The sequence below is a fragment of the Electrona antarctica genome (genome assembly GCF_951216825.1).
Source record: "Electrona antarctica genome assembly, chromosome: 15".
NCBI classification, from domain to species: Eukaryota; Metazoa; Chordata; class Actinopteri; order Myctophiformes; family Myctophidae; genus Electrona; species Electrona antarctica.
In genome coordinates, this window is record NC_136796.1 from 41,415,684 (window position 1) to 41,434,050 (window position 18,367).

The 18,367-nt window shown below is 43.4% G+C and overlaps 1 protein-coding gene across 1 annotated transcript; it reads right to left on the minus strand.

Moving 5' to 3' along the window:
- Nucleotides 1-3,307: 3,307 nt before the first annotated feature.
- LOC306938591 (ubiquitin carboxyl-terminal hydrolase MINDY-1-like) lies at nt 3,308-16,738 on the minus strand. The gene is made up of 12 exons (XM_079522840.1): nt 16,607-16,738; nt 12,243-13,478; nt 11,418-11,657; nt 10,793-10,968; nt 10,407-10,464; nt 9,311-9,375; nt 7,783-7,941; nt 6,773-6,875; nt 6,544-6,686; nt 6,042-6,227; nt 4,928-5,086; nt 3,308-4,353 (listed from the first exon to the last, which is right to left on the minus strand). The coding sequence occupies exons 2-12, from the start codon at nt 12,583-12,585 to the stop codon at nt 4,273-4,275; spliced, it is 1,713 nt and encodes a 570-aa protein (XP_079378966.1). The 5' UTR covers nt 12,586-13,478; nt 16,607-16,738; the 3' UTR covers nt 3,308-4,272.
- Nucleotides 16,739-18,367: the final 1,629 nt, after the last annotated feature.

Below are 18,367 nucleotides of genomic sequence, written 5' to 3' on the forward strand. Positions count from 1 at the left end.
CAAAGTATTCCAGCAAGGGTGAAATCTATGGAAAATGTGTTTTGCCAAAATCGGCCTCATGGTGGCGCTATAACAGGCCGTCGTGGAATATGTGGGGCAGAGGTTTGTCGTTGGAATCCAGGGAGTGTGTGTGTGACTGTGTGCACAGTTTGGCATGGATGGGGCCCAACGGTGCTGGTCACGCACACGGACAGAGTGCAAAACATACTCTCTCCCCATGCCTTCGGCCTGGTGGAGATAACAAAATGAATGAAATATGTAAAACTATAAAATTGGAGAGAAGGGGAGACAAGGGAAGAATGGTTCATAACGATAAATCAAAAGATAACCTGAACAAAGTTTTCCAGAAACCTTTTAATTCAACATTTTTATTTACACAGAAATCAATTAATACATGGTTATTACATGTATTTTTTTATTGATAATATTAGTGTCCTTAATGTGTAATTACACAGCGTGTTACCACCCAGTGAGGAAGCAGCCTGGATGAACAACTTAGATCTACGTAACACAGTAAATAAAGGCCAATTAGAGGATTTTGTTTCATGAAGGACATTTGTATTGGTATCAGTGATTCATTTGAGTGTCGATTCAACTGGCCCTGCAGTTACAGCAGTGTTTCTCAAACATTTTGCTGTCAAGGACCTTAGGACCCCCACATTTGACGTATTTGGCCATGGAGTGGACCACTATCGGAAAAGATTTTGTACCTGCTATCCCCATAGTTAGGTAAAGTTAGCTTAAGTTGTGGCAAATCTGCAAAACAAATGCTTACCACTAGCTTTCTTCACAGATTTGTTCCAACCCAACTCCCTTGGGAAACTTTGTGACAGCTGCTGAAGGTTGGGGTACCATTATCAACCAATATAAGGCAAAGAATTCCAAATTTCATCATACTTTAAGTAGCATGTGACATGTCAAACTAGGGGGTTTTCATGATGCTGAATCCATTGCAAGCATTAGTTTTGCACAAAAAACACTCCTTTGCCTAAAAATGCCCATAGCCGTCATCACAAATGTGATGAGGTCAGCACATTTGGGTGGGCCAAATTTAGCCCAAGGAGTATTGTCGTGCAAAACTCATGCTTGGAATGGATTCAGCATCATGAAAACCCCCTAGTTTGACATGTCACATGCTACTTAAAGTATAATGAAATTTGGAATTCTTTGCCTTATATTGGTTGATAATGGTACCAACTTTCAGCAGCTGTCACAAAGTTTCCCAAGGGAGTTGGGTTGGAACACATTTTTCTGTGATAGTAGACACCTTTATGAACACATATGTGAAGAAAGCTAGTGGTAAGCATTTATTTTGCAGATTTGCCACAACTTAAGCTAACTTTTCCTAACTACCAGAAGAGATCTGTGTTTAAAAAAAAGAAAGAAATTAAATTATTTAATTTCCCCCCCCCCACAGATGTTCAAGAATAGCTGATCTACAAGCTCACGTGTTGCGATGTGATGCATGTGATCTTGTAAATAGGCTAATTTTTGGATATCCAAAGTACAAAACAGGGTTAAAGTGCTTAAGCTGATTGTGATGCTATATTAACACATTTTGCTGGGAACCCCCTGGAACTCCCCTCAAGGACCCCTGGGGGTCCCCAGACCACACTTTGAGAATCACGTCTGTAAGAGAACCAGTTAAACTTGTGATATTCGACTCTGTACAGCAGGGGGCGGCAGTGAGCCATTGAACTGAACGGATCCTCACCTCAACCTAAGGCCCTGGGCTATATCGACTCACTAATGTTTTAGAATTTAGACCAAATACCTCGATATTGTGACAGTCACTAATATCATATTGTAATGATTATGTCAACTCTTTCTTCTTACTTTCTGAAAGCATAAAATAGGGCTTAAGTGATTAAAATATATGGAAACGACAACACATGCCATATTACAATATCCAAAATCCCAGATATCTAGCCTCACATTACATCGATGCATTGCGCAGCCCTATATCAACCCATTACAACCCAGCAGACATCGAGCCATTGAGAGACAAGATGACCTTCAGACCAGCTTTTGGGTTTACCTGAAACAGGTCTGTAACCTCCATTATAATAGGAATTTTACTTTTAAAACATCTATTGGGTTATTTTCACATGCATTACATCTACCCCAGACAGTTTCAGTTGCTTGAATATGACCCCCCTCCCCCCCCATATAAGCTCATTCAACTTCAAGCTTCACATTAACCCATTTTGGGCGGGAACCTTTTAAGCATTACGTTATGCTTTAGCTACTCAAAAATAGCAGATCTACAAGCTATATATATATATATATAGCATCGTTTTAACTCATATATTTGCTTCTGGGGGGTCCCTGGAACAACATATTTTCAGATGGGGGTCGGCGGCCAAATACAGATCATTCTGGGGGTCCTTGACATGAAAAAGGTTGCGCACCACTGACACAGAAACATAAGGTTTTCAGAAAACTGTTAGGATTTAGAAGAATCTTTTTTAGAAATCGTCTTCAGGTCTAAATGGGTTAAGACTCATCGAAAACACTCGCTCGTCCCTGCTTTTGGTGACTACGTTAATTGTGTCCATTAGTTATGTCATGGCTGGACTTCATGCATGAAGGGAGATCGAGATTCAGTCCCATCTCAGACATCCCGACATCCTCCGCTTCTACAACTAGACCAGGGGTTCTCAACGTTTTTGGCCGGGGACCCCCGGAAATGCTTTGGCAACGTCTCGGGACCCCCGCCCCGCCCCCTCCCGCCCCCCAATATACATTGACTGCTACAATAACCTTAAACCATTTTGGGCGGGAACCCCTTTTGGTGTTTTAAGCAATGTTATAATTTAGCTATTTAAAAATAGCAGATCTACAAGCTCATAGCGCGCCACCGAGTGGCGCGCTACGAGCTTGTAGGTCTGCTATTTTTGAAAAATTGTGGAAAAAAAATAAAAATCTTTTTTTTTTTTTTTTTTAATAATTTGGGGACCCCCTAAAATAATTTGGCGACCCCCCGAGGGGTCGCGACCCACGGGTTGAGAACCCCTGAACTAGACAGTGGTGAGATGTACAAGGAGCCGATGGACGCTTTGACAGCAACACCGCCACAGACATGCAGACGTGTTTCATGCACTCATGTACCGACACGAGAAGAAAGTGATTCGCCGTTAACACCAAGCCAGAGAATCAACTGCTTGGCTTCAGGGGAGAGCTTACAAGACTCCTTGATGCAATAGTATAGCCTATTACAAACAATATTGATATAATGAAATAACCAATGGAAAAAAACAAAGGTCTCCTCATTCATTCGGACAATATCAGTCACCGGAAGCAGCGACATGTTTTCAATGACTTTAATGGGGACATGTCTGATCAAATTAATACATTTAAATAGATAAATATTGACTCAAGCAACTTATAATCTGTCTGGGCTGCACACAAAAGTCAGAGTAAATGAAAATTACCCCACGTGCTTAAAAGTGAAATTCCCTTTTAAGTGGACATGATTGTGGAAGTACCGGTCAGACCTTTAAAACAACAAACAGAGAGAGAGAAAGAGAGAGAGTGAGAGAGAGAGAGAGCAACTTATATATAGAGAGCAACTTATATATATAGAGAGCAACTTTTTCAAAAAACTGTAGTGATTTATAAGGCATTTTTAGAATGGGCCTCAGATCTAGACAGACTTTTAGACAGCGATATAATAGCGATAGCAGCCCCTCTATTGAAAAAATCAAACTCCAAGAGCACCCTGCCCACACTTTGACAACCTGTCCTCTGTCTTACGGGCCGTTCACCCTGAGGGCTATAACTATACAACTATATTAAAAAAAAGATTTATTTTTAAGTCAAGTGGATGGCAGAGACACACCAAATGAATTTAAAAAAAGAAAAATAGTGAACGATGTTGATGAACGATATATACTTATCGTTATAGTGCTCAGTGAAAACAGCCCATTACTCTCACTGTCTCTTTCAATGGCAAAGACAGATGGAAGGATGTTTGTGCTTCTCATTTCACATCTGTCTGTATTTCTGTCTGTCTCTATCTCTCTCTATTCTGTATGTCTGTCTATCTGCAAGTCTCTGTTGGCCATCCTGTCCGTATGTTGTTACAGGAAGTTCTATGGCAGTAGAGTCTCTCTGCGTTAATACAGGCAGTTTGGCATCGAGTTGCTTGGCTGTGTGTGTGTGTGTGTGTGTGTGTGTGTGTGTGTGTGTGTGTGTGTGTGTGTGTGTGTGTGTGTGTGTGTGAGAGAGAGAGACGCAGACAGGACGAGGTAGAGGAGAGGTTATGACAGGTTATAACAACACACAGTCAGAGTCTTTCTCTCGTCTTCTGGTTGCTGCCTGTGCCTGTTGACCCGACGCTTGACCTCTGACCTGGAAGCACATGAAGAAACAGGTTCAAGTTGACCTGTATCATGGCAGTGGTGGGGTCTGGGGATCTTCAGGTGTCCTCGAGGGGCTTCCAGGGGATCCCCAGCTAAATTAGGTTCCGAAATAAGTTTAAAAACTTTAACCGTACATTGGCTATTAACACAACGGATGTGCCAGCATATTTCACAATATAGGCGCTAGAGTGCCAGATTTTACTCTGAAAAGCCCCTCCCTTCCGTTCCCCCCCAAAACCGGGAGGCATAATGTTCCATTCTTACCTCACGCTGGTCAAGCTAAAGTCTCTCTAGAAGCGTTAATAATTCCAAACGAGAGGCATGCTCAAGTCAGAAATGAAGACAGAACATTTGCGCATGTGCAAACCTCCCGCAGAGACCGTGCCGCACCCCGCGAGTATTCTTTTTTTATTGTTCCTAGCCGCAAACAAGGAAGTGAACGGCATGCGCAAATCAACAAGGAGTACATTGCAGGAGTGGCCAACAAAAAAAAGACCCATACACGTCCTTAGCACCCCATGGTTTTGATATAAAAGACTTAGCAAAAATTGTGTTAATGTTACCGGTGGTGTGTTTGGTTGTGGTCCCTGTTGCTGCTGCTGCTGCTGTTGATATTCTTCCTCCTGCAGTTGTCTTGCTAACTCCAGGTCGCTCAATGGACCAGCAGACCCTTCAGCAGACACTTCTTGTGTCTGCTGAAGGGACATGGCTACCAGATAGTCCTAACACACACACACACACACACACACACACACACACACACACACACACACACACACACACACACACACACACACACACACACACACACACACACACACACACACACACACACACACACACACACACACACACACACACACACACACACACACACACACACACACACACACACACACACACACACACACACACACACTTTACAATTATGCATTTGGCAGATTTACAGTAAGCAAGAACAACAGATACACATAGAAATAGTCAAGGATCATAAGTAAGCTAAGAACAGTAGAATATCTGTACAATTAAACTATAAATGTCTACATAATATGCTATCTAAATGACAGAATTTAGCCTTTGTATACGCACAAACACACCACTTAACCCAGGACGGGAACCCCTTTTGGGGTAGTTATTAAATTGCAGTATAAGTAAGTAAGTAGCCTTGCCGAGCCATGAGGCCCATAGGGCAGGAGCCTATCTCCTGTTTCTGTAGCGTGAGGCAGCTTGATGTACAAGTACACCCCCTGGACATGACGCTAGTATGTCGCAGGGACTTACCCCCAATCCAACCCTTGATACCGAGTGTCAAGCAGGGAGGCACTGGGTCCCATTTTTTAGAGTCTTTGGTATGACCCGGGCGGGGATTGAACCCCGACCTCCCAGTCTCAGGGCGGACACTGAGCTGGTACACATTGCAGTATATAGCAACAGAATGTTTGAGCGGTGCACACCGCTCCTTTAAATGGTGTGTCCCTATGGCTGTCTGTGCCAATGTCTGTCTGTTTAGGATGGGGCCAACGGTGCCGGAGATTAGCTGGTAACGGACGGACAGACGGACACACACGGACGGAGTGCAAAACACTGGTAGCATTTGGTACATGCCACTTATAAAAATAGATGCTTCTCTCTACTGCCCTCATCAACAACATCTGGCACACGCACACCACACACAACCTGGTCTATCTGTCTCTGCTGTTGCTGTGGGTTGGTTTTGACGTCCGGCACTCTCTGAGGAGGATGACACAGTCTGAACTCTGAGTCACAGAAGTTCCCGTCCCCCTCCACGTTGTGCAGAGACTCCCAAACCAAGCGCTCCTCATTTAGGAAGCCCTGATCCGTCACCAGCAAGTACAAATGGCCCTGGAAAAAACACACACGCACACGCACGCACACACACACACACACGCACACGCGCAGACACACACGCAAAGGTAAAATATAATACGTTTTAGTAGTTCCATCTTTTGTAGGAAAGAACTTTCACACAGCTAGAAATCAGGCGTATGCACAGGTGCGTAGGCTAGTGGACATCAATGTAAGGAATAGAATACTTAATTAGAATTATTAAAAAGAAAATACTCTTGTACTGAGCAAATACACAGTGTGCGTGTGTATTCTATTCCTTTCACAGTAGTTCCATCTTTAAAAAAAACATATTTTAACACATTTACAGTACCTGGTGTTTGATCATGGTACTGAAGTGGTTGTTTCTGAAGAACACACAGATCTCTCCCTCTCTGGCTGAGGAATTCAGCTCACATAGACCATGGTACGACAGCTGAGTGGCTGTCGCCTCCAGGAACTGTTCTGCTACCAGACCTACAACACACACACACAGCTTACCTCATAAGAGGACCTCAAAATAAAACAACTTTCAGTGTGTGTGTGTGGGTGGGTGTATTTACCTTCACTAACTCTGCTGCTATCTGTTGAATGTTTGCAGTCAATGATTTTCTCCACCAGTTGGTTGTAACTCAACTTCCCTACTGCCGAAACCATCTCTGGACTCTGCGCACGCGCACGCACACACACACACACAGTTGTTTGTGGTCAAGAAAGAAGATACAAGTCCACCATCTTTACTGGTGACTAGAGAAGGTATACAAGTGGACGGACGGACGGACGGACGGACGGACGGACGGACGGACGGACACACACACACACACACACACACACACACACACACACACACACACACACACACACACACACACACACACACACACACACACACACACACACACACACACACACACACACACACACACACACACACACACACACACACACACACACACACACACACACACACACACACACACACACACACACACACACACACACACACACACACACACACACACGTAGAGTGGCTGGATGGTAACCGCAAGGTTGCCAGTTCGAACCCAGGCTCCCCCAGAGTTAGTGTCGAACAATCTATGTAAAGCGCCTTGGATAAAGGCGCTATATAAATGCACCATTTACACACACTTAGATATTGAGACACTAATATCATCATCATGAGACACTAATATCAGATCAATGTCATCCTCTATTGTCACGGTACAGCTGATTGTCAGCTCTGATATATTCACTATCATAATGTTTTTTTCTGCCTATAATGACATGCTCAAAAAATAGGGTAAAATGGTTACGTTTTCTTTCTTTTTTTTAATGTTTTTTTTTGCGGCTTTCGCCTTTATTTTATATTTTTTATAGCGGGACTGACAGGAAATGGGGGAGTGACATGCAGTAAAGGCTGTCGGGATCGGGAGTCGAACCCGCGGCACACTGCCAGACTCGGACTACCGGCCAAAGGTGCCTGGACCGCTGAGGCCCAGGCCCAAAATGGTTACGTTTTAAATGTTTCAAATGAATATGGTCTTTGATGTCACGAATCTAGTGGATGACGCACCTGTGGGTCGAGCAGCCAGCCGTGGTACAATGCGATGTCCAGCAGGTCAAACACGATGAGCTCTGGAGTGTATTCAAAGTCGGACACTCCGGAGAAACCCACGTTTACGTCCAGACCTGTGGACAGTTTGGGAAGGACGGCCATCGCGTCGCTCATGTTCTGCACACAAACAGGTACACAGAGACAGACTGAGATTAGTCCAGTGTTTCCCAAACGGTGGGCCGGGACCCATGTGTGGGTCGTCGGACACATTTTTATGGGTCCCTTAATTGTTTGTTTCCTATTAGAGAACTGCGGATGAGCTTTTTTGTCACCCTAATCCGCCCGTACATATTAATGATCCGCCCGTTATCCGACCGCATTAATTAATTAATCCAATTTATATATCCGCAACCACCCGAAATCCGCTGCAGGGATAGCCAATCTACAAGCTCACAACGCGTCGCTGGCTCGCTGCGACGCGTTGTGAGCTTGTAGATCGGCTATTTATAAGTTGTGTCACTCACCACTGCCGACAGTTCACCAAAGTTACGGTTGTATATTCCCATTTCCATGGCAACAAGGCTCCCGTCCGTTCAGTCAGTCACGTTCGCACATCGCAACGAACGTCTTTTCATGTGGCATATATCCAGCCCTCGCTCCCATGCAGTCCCATGTCACCGAGTCCCACGCCAAACTTATATTCTTCCCTTCTGTTTCAGTTAGTTGTAAGTTTCTTTCATACTCTCAGCTGCCTGTTAGCCTAGCAGCTAGCAGCCCACTCGTTGTTGTGGTCCTTCTTAGCCAATATAGGCGTCTAATTTGTGCCTAATGGAAAATATTAAAATACTACTAACGCACGCATGCTGAGATTTTGTGCCTTTTAAAAAATATATTATAAGACTATAGATACTAGATAGATATCATTAATTTATTTCCGTTTTAAAAGTTATAAAGCCTATAGATAGATGGCTGCCATTCATTTATTATTTCCAGCATTATTTCACCCGCGGTTTATCCGATATTAATTTATAATATATTGAATTGACCCTAATCCACCCTAAACTGCGGTTCACCCGCGGCAACCGCGGCTAAATCCGCCACCCGCTGGTCTCTATTTCCTATTGTTTGTTTTACATTTTTGGAATTTCAAACATTTTCAAAAAACATTCCCAAAAAAGCTTTAAAGTTTTCATGAATTAATACCAAATTAAATGATTTATCAAAGTAATTTCTTGAATAAAATCTAAGAAATTCCATAAATTCGAAAAGAATAGTTTAAGAAGTAGTGAAAGTAGCCGATCTACAAGCTCACAACACGGCACGCACAAAGCGACGAATTGGATAATCTGCTCTGGATAATACAGTCTGCTAAATACCTAAATTGTATATGTAGGCATTTTAAAAGTAATTTTAAATTAGACGTATTGTGAGATTGTAGACCAACTATGTTTTCTATTTTTACCACCATGCCACCATTGTACGACAAAGTATAATATAGGGCATAAGTAGTTAATCTATTAGAATTTAGAACGTTTTTTTTCCACACCTGCTGGAAGTTGAGCTCCATTCCTTCTGCCTTCTCTCTGGGTGTGACAGACAACACACACTCTCCTGACACACACACACACACACACACACACACACACACACACACGTACACACAGACAAATTCATTTTGTGTCTGTATTGGTAAAAATCGTGTGTATAGCTGTATAGCATTTCTGGCAGGTGGAAACCTCATGTTAAAAACTGTTACTTTTCAGGACTCAAATTCAAAAATTCAAAAAGTAGCATATCTAGATGTGCTACTTTTGCTACTTTTGTGTGACGCTGTAGTGTGATCAAGTAGGGCATTAATTTATGGAAAAAAACACACAAAAAGTACAAATATGGAGATAAGAGGTTGTATTAAATAGAAATTTCATGAAATACCTTTCATTCACCATATAGTTCAAAAGTACAACTTATTTAATTTTGACAGCTTTAAACATTTTGCAGATGCCTGCCTCATTTTTAATATCTCAAATGGACTTGCACCTCCACCACTGAAACAGTTCATAGATCGAAGGGACAGTGGTGACAGAGCAACAAGGGCAACTACTCTCCCCACAGAAGTAAGAGAGACTTCCAACTATCTGACCTTCAAATTCAAACAATTCAAATCTGTAATCATGAGTAACTATCAGCACTATTTAGTATTTATCACCGGTTGTTCTGTCCCCTGTACCATGTTGATCTGTTCCTGTATTGTACTGTGTTTTTGTATGGACATAGTGTTGGGTGCTGGCACATATGCACACATGGCATCAATGCATGGTGCTGTGTGCTGGCACACTACACACTCTGCCTTTCTTATATCTGTATTGTATTGTGTTTTTGTATGGATACAGTGTTGGGACTACAGATGAAATTTAGCTTTGGCTAACTCTGGCCCATTTTATTGAGGTGAAAACTGACATGTTGATTAATGAGCTTTGTCCCCGTCAAATAAATTAATACATAAATAAAATAAATAAATAAATTATGGGTAGGTTTCCTTAAAAGAAAGGTATTTTGTTCAATGTAACCGTGGTTACTAAAGTAACCTTTAACGTTTCTGCCCGTCGGCGATAAGAGTCGTGTAGCTGACTGTGTTGTCATACCCAGGTGAGTCATCAGGTCTTCAGTGGTGACTACTTCAGTCTGAGGCGGGAGTTTGGCCTGAAAACACACATACACAATTCAGAAAAGGTGAGTAGGAGTGGGAGTGAACTACAGTGCAGACTAGGGGTGTCGCTTTCCTCCGCTGATTTCTACCAGGGAGGGGAGGGACGGAGGGGGGCAGGGGGGGGGTGTTTATTCTACTTTTATTCATGTTGCCAAACTCCACATCTGCCATATTTTCTCATCACATTAACCCATTTTGGACTGAGGCCGATTCTAAAAAAAACGCCATCTAAATCCTGACCTAAGTTTTCTGGGGAAAAAAAACCCAAAATAGGTTAAAAAAATAGGCCCAGAATAGGTTAAAATAAAAGCAGGGTATCACCTTCCATCGTAGGAACAGGGTGTTCATGATGGCCAGTAGAGGACACGGTCCATTCTGACTCTGGGTGATGATGGGAGTTTTTTTCTCCTTCCATGTGATCCACTTCACCAGGTAATAGGCCGGCATGCACGGGTCCGTCTCCAAAGCAGCGCCAGCCGCGGACGCAGTAGCTCCCCCTGAGGATAGGAATTACCTATTTAAATATTGTGTATATAGTATATACACAATGTATATATATATACAGAAACCTAAGCCCAACAACAGATTCATGATGACGTCAACCATTGGCCCAACAACGCTGATTTTGCATAGTCAGTAACTATGATGTTGTGCTACACCTGATGGACTCTTTCTGTCTGCTGCTACCTTTTACTGACGTTTTTTATTATTTTAACTTATTCTTATTCTTGAATTACAATGTCTTTGTATAATGGCATGTGTTAGTTTTGCACCAAATTAATTATCTGTGTCCTACTCTCCTAATGCTTAATATTTTTGTAAAGCACTTTGAATTGCCTTGTGTAATTGTGCTATACAAATAATCTTATGGAGGGGTGTGTGAAATATCTGTTCTGTTCTGTTTTGTTCTGGAGAAGGAAATAAATAAATAAAATAATGTCTTCACCATCAGCAGCAGCAGCTCCCATTATCACCTCCTCCGCTCTCAGACTGGGAGACCCCCCCTCTGCCCCCACAGCAGGGCAGGATGACAACAGGGCCTCATCCACATCCAGGGAGTTTCCTGTGGCCGTGTTCCCGTCGGCGTTCCCCTCCGACAGGTCCAGGCTGGGGATGGAGAGCGAGGCGGAGTCTGTGGAGTGACCCTGGTCCACAGAGGAGGTCTCCTCCAACTCCTGGTCCACACCTACCAGCACACAAAACACAGTACCAAGAATGGGTAGTACTATTAACACTGGAGTGGACTCAGCAATACATGGACATAGCACAGTGAGACTGGGCATTACACAACAGTAGGAGTCCTGGTAGAATATAAAACCAGCAGTACTAAGAGGTCCTGGTAGCATAGAACAGGGGTTCTCAACGTTTTGGGCTGGGGAGTGGGGACCCCCGGAAATGCTTTGGCCATGTCTCGCGACCCCCATCCCGCCACCCCTCCCCACCTGACTGCAATAATAACCTTAATATTAGAGAAAATATATCATAAATCAATACTGAAACCAGATATAATCATTAAGGAAAGTTTATGCATGCACTATGTGTACTATGTTAACTCTTCATTTTCATTTTCCAGCCATTCAGTTGAAAAAAATAAAAAATATAAAAAATATAAATTGGGGACCCCCCAAAATAATGTGGCGACCCCCTGAGGGGTCACGACCCACGGGTTGAGAACCCCTGGCATAGAAAACCAGCAGTAGAGGTCCTGGTAGGAAAGAAAACAAGCAGTAATAGAGGTCCTAGTAGGTGTGCAATCAATGTAATCAGTTACCTGTCTCCGTGTCTGTGTCACTCTTCATGTGGCTGAGCAGGAGAGACAGGCTCTCCTCTTCTGTGGTGGCGACCGACACTGTTCCATTCTCCGACGACAGCATCTCTTCTGGCATGGTTTGTGTTACTTCCTGTGTTGTGGCAGCTTTGGCAGGGAGGGGAGGATTGTGGGAGTCGGAGTCTCCAACTCCTACACCTGACAGTTCACCTAACTTGTGGCTCTGCCCCTCCGTTGCTATGGCAATAGACGATGGGGCGAGGTCTTCTGCCATAGAAGAGACTTCCTGTTTGTCTGTAATCAGCAGAGCCCCTCCCCCCTGCGGCTCCGTACTGGAATCAGCCATGACTCAACGATCAATGCTTTGCCTCCACTTTAGCACTTGGATCAATATCGGCAAACGAAGTAAGGCCTTAGTTGCACAATACTCCGAGTCTCTGATACTGTACAAGAATACAAAAAGAATAAACAAATACAAAACAGGGAATTGTCCAAAAAGAAACTTGCCCTTTTTTCCCCCAGCACGTTGGCTTTGAACACGTCTTTACACCTGAGACAATAGCACTGGGTGATCTGGCTACAAATAGAAGACTGGCGATGTCTCTCTACACTAGGAGAACAGAAGAAACTCTCTCTCTCTCTCTCTCTCTCTCTCTCTCTCTCTCTCTCTCTCTCTCTCTCTATTCGACCACTAATCTAAGAGCTCAGATAAAGGCTGCCTGCTACTATCACTTTGACACAGAACCATGTATGTCATACACCATTTTAAAGCACAAGAATCTACCACATTATTTACCACCACACAACCAAAAGAAAACAATGTATCCGTTCAAATAAACTATGAACTGAATCTGTCAGTAAAACACCTAACTAACTTTTACACCATTCAGCCCGCAGGGATTCAACTTCATTAAAGCTGTGTATCTCGGCATAATTTCTCCTACAAAACACAAAAGCTTACATGTCCCATAGATGTGGCTGTACGGCTCCGTGCGGCACTCATAACAACAGAGTACAGCACACACACACACTGTGCCTCCTCTGTTCCCAGACCGGGGCACAAACAGAGAGAGACGTTTATCACTGGAACAGCGTGACAACAGGCCAGTCTGTCAGTCTGGTTCCCATCACTGTCTGTCAGCAGGCAGGACAAGGCTTGTGGATTGTCACCATCAAGGTCTCTCACTCTCTCTCTCTCTCTCCCCCTCGGCTCTGTCCAAACGTCTACGCACTTCACACCTGAACCAGGAAAAAGGACATAAAAGCATTACATTAATTTGTTTAGAGTAGAGACATTATTATTATGCTAACTAATGCTTCCATTCCATCCCTTGCCAAGTTTCAACCTGGCGTCCACATTTCGGGCAGGTTAAGTAAGGGATAATATCTGGCTAGGTGGTCATTGTCGGGAGATAATTCACAGACAGGTGAATTATTAATTCACCTCCCTGAAGGTGAATTATTATCCCGCTTATTACATGGCTACCCAACATAAATTAATACATTGACCCAAAACACAACAAAAAAAGTATTCCATAAGTTCGCGCTGGCTGCGTCTGGCCAGCTGCAGGGCTGGAGCACTGTCGGAAAACAAGGAAGTGGATCAAGGATCAAATAGAATCCATTTTCGGTTTATTTCTCACTCAAATGTTTTCAAGAACATTTTTTAGAGCAATATTTAGCTGTAAATGACATTGCGTGTCACTAGTGTGTGTGTGTTTACATGGCTGTCATGTTGGTAACAGCAGTATATCAAGCGGGGCGCAGCCGCACAGCTGGTGCTCAGAGGGTTTGATTAGGCAGGTCTGTTATAGAGCGGAGCGGTCATTATCAACACATAACTCACCGCTGAATTCAGCGATTGACCAATCAGAATCAAGCATTCAACCAAGCCATGTAATAGTATTATATAGAGCAGGCAAACATTTAAAATAAATATCAGCACTACTACTCAAGCGCGTCACATCTTATTTATTCATTTATTGAATTTTTAAATAGTGCTTAAGTGGTTACGGACCGGGTACAACAGTAAAACCACAAACAGATTCAGGTGCTAAATCTGATTAGCAAGGTCGACAGAAACAAGGAATTAAAACACTTCACGTGATTGCTTGTCATTTATCCTCTTGCTGACTAAACAAACAAAAGAACAGGGCGAGGAGATGACGTCAGAGCAACATGTTAGAACAAACGACAATGTGTGTCAGTTATTTGGACCGACAGAGGTTAATGATTATTGGGCATTAATGTGAGCATTTATCAGACTAGCTCTTGTCTTAGAGTGACGTACAAGCTCAGAGTAAAATAGAAAAAGTGCCCTTCTGGGCACAGGTCTCCACCAGGAGGATAGGATTGTGTGTGATGTTTGGCAAAATGTTTAGGAGTAATATAAACATGTTTATTTGATTGTGTGTGTGTGTGTGTGTGTGTGTGTGTGTGTGTGTGTGTGTGTGTGTGTGTGTGTCGCGACTTGGCCTGTTGTAGCGCCACCATGAGGCTGATTTGAAAACTGTCAAGTGGCATTTCTTCCTCAGCCTAGTAGTGGGAATAGGCATGCACAGTTTCACCTCAATCGGACGCTGCGGTGCGGAGTTGTGGCAATTTGTACAAAACGGATACAAAACGGGCTACTCCTGAAAACTTTAGAAGCCAATCGTAGCCAATCAGGATGGATAATTATGAGAAATCAAACAAATCACATGATCACATGACTATGGAGAGCATGTGTACCGATTTGCGTGAAATTTGGATAAAATCTGAAGGAGTAATATTAGAAAATGTGTTTTACATATGTCGGCCTCCTGGTGGCGCTATAAAGAGCAGATGTGAAAAATTCCAGGCAAAGGTTTTTCCTTGGCCTCTAGGGAGTGTGCATACATGGTTTTACACAGATCGGTGCAGTTATAGGTAAAAACACAAATCGGCCAGTTATAGCGCCACCATGAGGCTGAGTTGAAAATATTCAAGTGGCATTTCTTCCTCGACCTAGTGGGAATGTGCGTGCAAAATTTCACGGAAATCACACCATGTGTTCATGATTTGCAGCATTTTGTTTGAAACGGAGCACTCCTGCGAACTTTGGAAGCCAATCTTAGCCAATCAGGATGGAGTCTGAAAAATCTGAAAAACTTGTTTCGTTGAATGGCTCTAGAGAGACTGTGTACCAATTTGCGTAATGTTTGGACAAAATCTGTAGGTGTACTGTCAAAACATTTGTTTTGCACAAAGCGGCCTCCTGGTGGCGCTATAACAGGCCAATGTGAAAACTTTGGGGCAGAGGTTCAGCTCTGGCATTCAGGGAGTGTGTGTGCAGAGTATGGCTGCGATCAAGCCAACGGTGCCAGAGATTAGCTGTTCACAGACGGACACACGGACGGACACACGGACGGACGGAGTGCAAAACATACTCTCTCCCCATGCCTTCGGCCTGGTGGAGACAAATAGCATGAACACTAGTCAACAAATTAAATGTAACTAAAATGAAACTTAGATAGGGGTACCAGGCAGTCTGTCTATATCAATCAACAGTCTAAAATATAAACTATTGTTTTGATTCATTCACCTTTTATTTTATACATCTCATGCTCTATAAAATTACAACTGATTCGACTCACCAGACGGCACAACAAAAACTACAGCAGTGGGACACACTGAACTGGTCTCAAGTTGGGTGACCACAGTATGATCCTTTTAACATTTTAAATCAACCTGGGTGATTCAAAAATGTCAAAGGCACAGTCACTGTTGATGCCAGACCAGTAAGAGGAAGCGTTTACAGCTGATCTATAGAATTGCGTCACCTCCAGGGAGTGATGTTGTGGTTTTGAGGTTGTGGTATTATATGACAAGTCAGCTGACATAACACGCAGGTAACAAAAGACTATAATAAACATGCTTTGCTCTACTGATTTTTTTTACATTAAGCCCAGCATTTATCTGATGCAACACACACACACACACACACACACACACACACACACACACACACACACACTATGACAAAACAATAGTTTAACTTTAAGTAGATAAACAACTACTGTGAACTACTAAGTGTGAAGATAATAAACGTTAGAGAACATTTTGTAGCATTAGCAACTCCATCTCGCGATAAATATCAGTTTACTAGTCAAAAAGAGCAGATCTACAAGCTCCCCAACAAGCCGCGATGCGACGCGTTGTGAGCTTGTATATTTGGTCTTTTGAGCACGCGACACCGTCCATGCTACGAAGCATAAATTAGGCTTAACAGCTAGCTTAGCGAATTCCGCGTCGTTTTGCCAAAGAAACAAAGTCGACTCCTAAAAAAACACACGTTTATCCACAGTGAGTGAAGTGAGTGGATGATGTGTTTATAGTTGAACACATACCGACTGGTCCCCGGCGATAATAAACGTGTGAAACAGCGGCTGACAGACGGCCATGGCTAACTGTTTACATCCACAGTGACCAGAAAAGTATTAAAGGAAAACACCACTCGTCACCAGCAGCGTAATTTCCGGTTGGCGCTTTCAAAATAAAACAAAACCGTGTTTGATGAATAGATACCGGTAGATGAATATAATGAATAGATAAATAAATATTCACAGTAACTAACCGCATGGGCCTATGGATTAAGATAAAAGTAAAGAAGTCTGAATGGGATAGATGCCCCCTTTTTTCAGACCATTTTGTACAGTCTATGACCTTTCTTTACAGTCTATGATCCAGACTGACTATAAAGATAGTACCTGTTGTGATATTAGCCCATGCACAGTACATCTTAGTCTATGTACTTGAACTTGAGATACAGTGTACTTGATATGTATTGTGTACTGCCGGTACTGTAGCATACTTTAGATAGGCTACGAGAGACATCTAGGCGACAGCAAGGTCAGCCTTGCTGCAGTAGGCACGTTCTTCTGTCTCATATCTTATTGTTACGTCATTATGATCCAGCACTATATATGTTTCATGTTTGTGTAATAAACTTTGTGAACCTTAGCGTGATACTGTCTCGTGTCTCGTTAATTTGTTCTACCGTGGTATCCCCTAGTCAGCGCACTTGTCGCATTAACTGGCAGGCAATGCGTGGTACGTGGGCGACAGCCCACACCTAGCAGAGGACCGTACGAGACGACCTCTGTGAATAGGCAAGGCCAGTGAAAACGGTCAAAGCTTTGATTCCCATAGCCAAGTGGGGTCAAGGTCAGACCGTCGGTTTCCTCCCTGAGTGACCAATCATCACTACGGGGTCAGGGGTCGCGATCGACTGGGTCACTGGCCGGTTGGGTCACAATGACAGTAAGTCCAAGCCAGTTGCTTGAAAGATAGAACTGGTGGCCGTCATGCTCAGCTCAATGTACAGTCAGGCCACTGTAAGCCAAAAGCGAATGAGTTAGTAGGCGAGCAGTGCTCTTTGTGATCGGTTGGCTCTGAAAAGGAGCCGCCGGGAAGCAAGGAGACTTGAAATCTTCTCTCCAGGGTAGCCTGGGGGGGTAGACCTCAAGGGGAAAGGGGTCCAGCCCGGGATTGCACCCTGCTACAGGGAAGTCCAAAGGACCTAAGTGGGGGACTCGGTTACAATTTTCCTAGCAAAGATTGATATCACAGACGAAGTGATAAGGTGATATTGGCTAGTTTTTTCGGTTCCGAGATTGTGATTGCGACGTATTTCCACACCATATCAATATAGTATCAGTTGTTTCTTTCAGAATCAAAGACGGGAACTGTTGTGATATTAGCCCATGCACAGTACATCTTAGTCTATGTACTTGAACTTGAGATACAGTGTACTTGATATGTATTGTGTACTGCCGGTACTGTAGCATACTTTAGATAGGCTACGAGAGACATCTAGGCGACAGCAAGGTCAGCCTTGCTGCAGTAGGCACGTTCTTCTGTCTCATATCTTATTGTTACGTCATTATGATCCAGCACTATATATGTTTCATGTTTGTGTAATAAACTTTGTGAACCTTAGCGTGATACTGTCTCGTGTCTCGTTAATTTGTTCTCCCGGGTACCCGCCGGCCGCCGCCGCAGTCGCCGTACCAAAGCAATACTTCAACAGGATTGTCACACACCACCCAGCCTGCACACACTACCTGTCTGTCAACCCAGACGAGGGTCCCGTACTTAGATTACAACAG

What these genes read in the sequence shown, in the direction of transcription:
- LOC306938591 (XM_079522840.1), bottom strand. Translation starts at nt 12,585, where the DNA reads ATGGCTGATTCCAGTACGGAGCCGCAGGGGGGAGGGGCTCTGCTGATT. An exon ending in AGCAGAGACAGATAGACCAG is followed by an intron (nt 5,087 to 6,041) that starts GTTGTGTGTGGT and finishes TGTGTGTGTTAG; the next exon opens with GACTATCTGGTAGCCATGTC. An exon ending in CACAACCAAACACACCACCG is followed by an intron (nt 4,354 to 4,927) that starts GTAACATTAACA and finishes ATGTGCTTCCAG; the next exon opens with GTCAGAGGTCAAGCGTCGGG.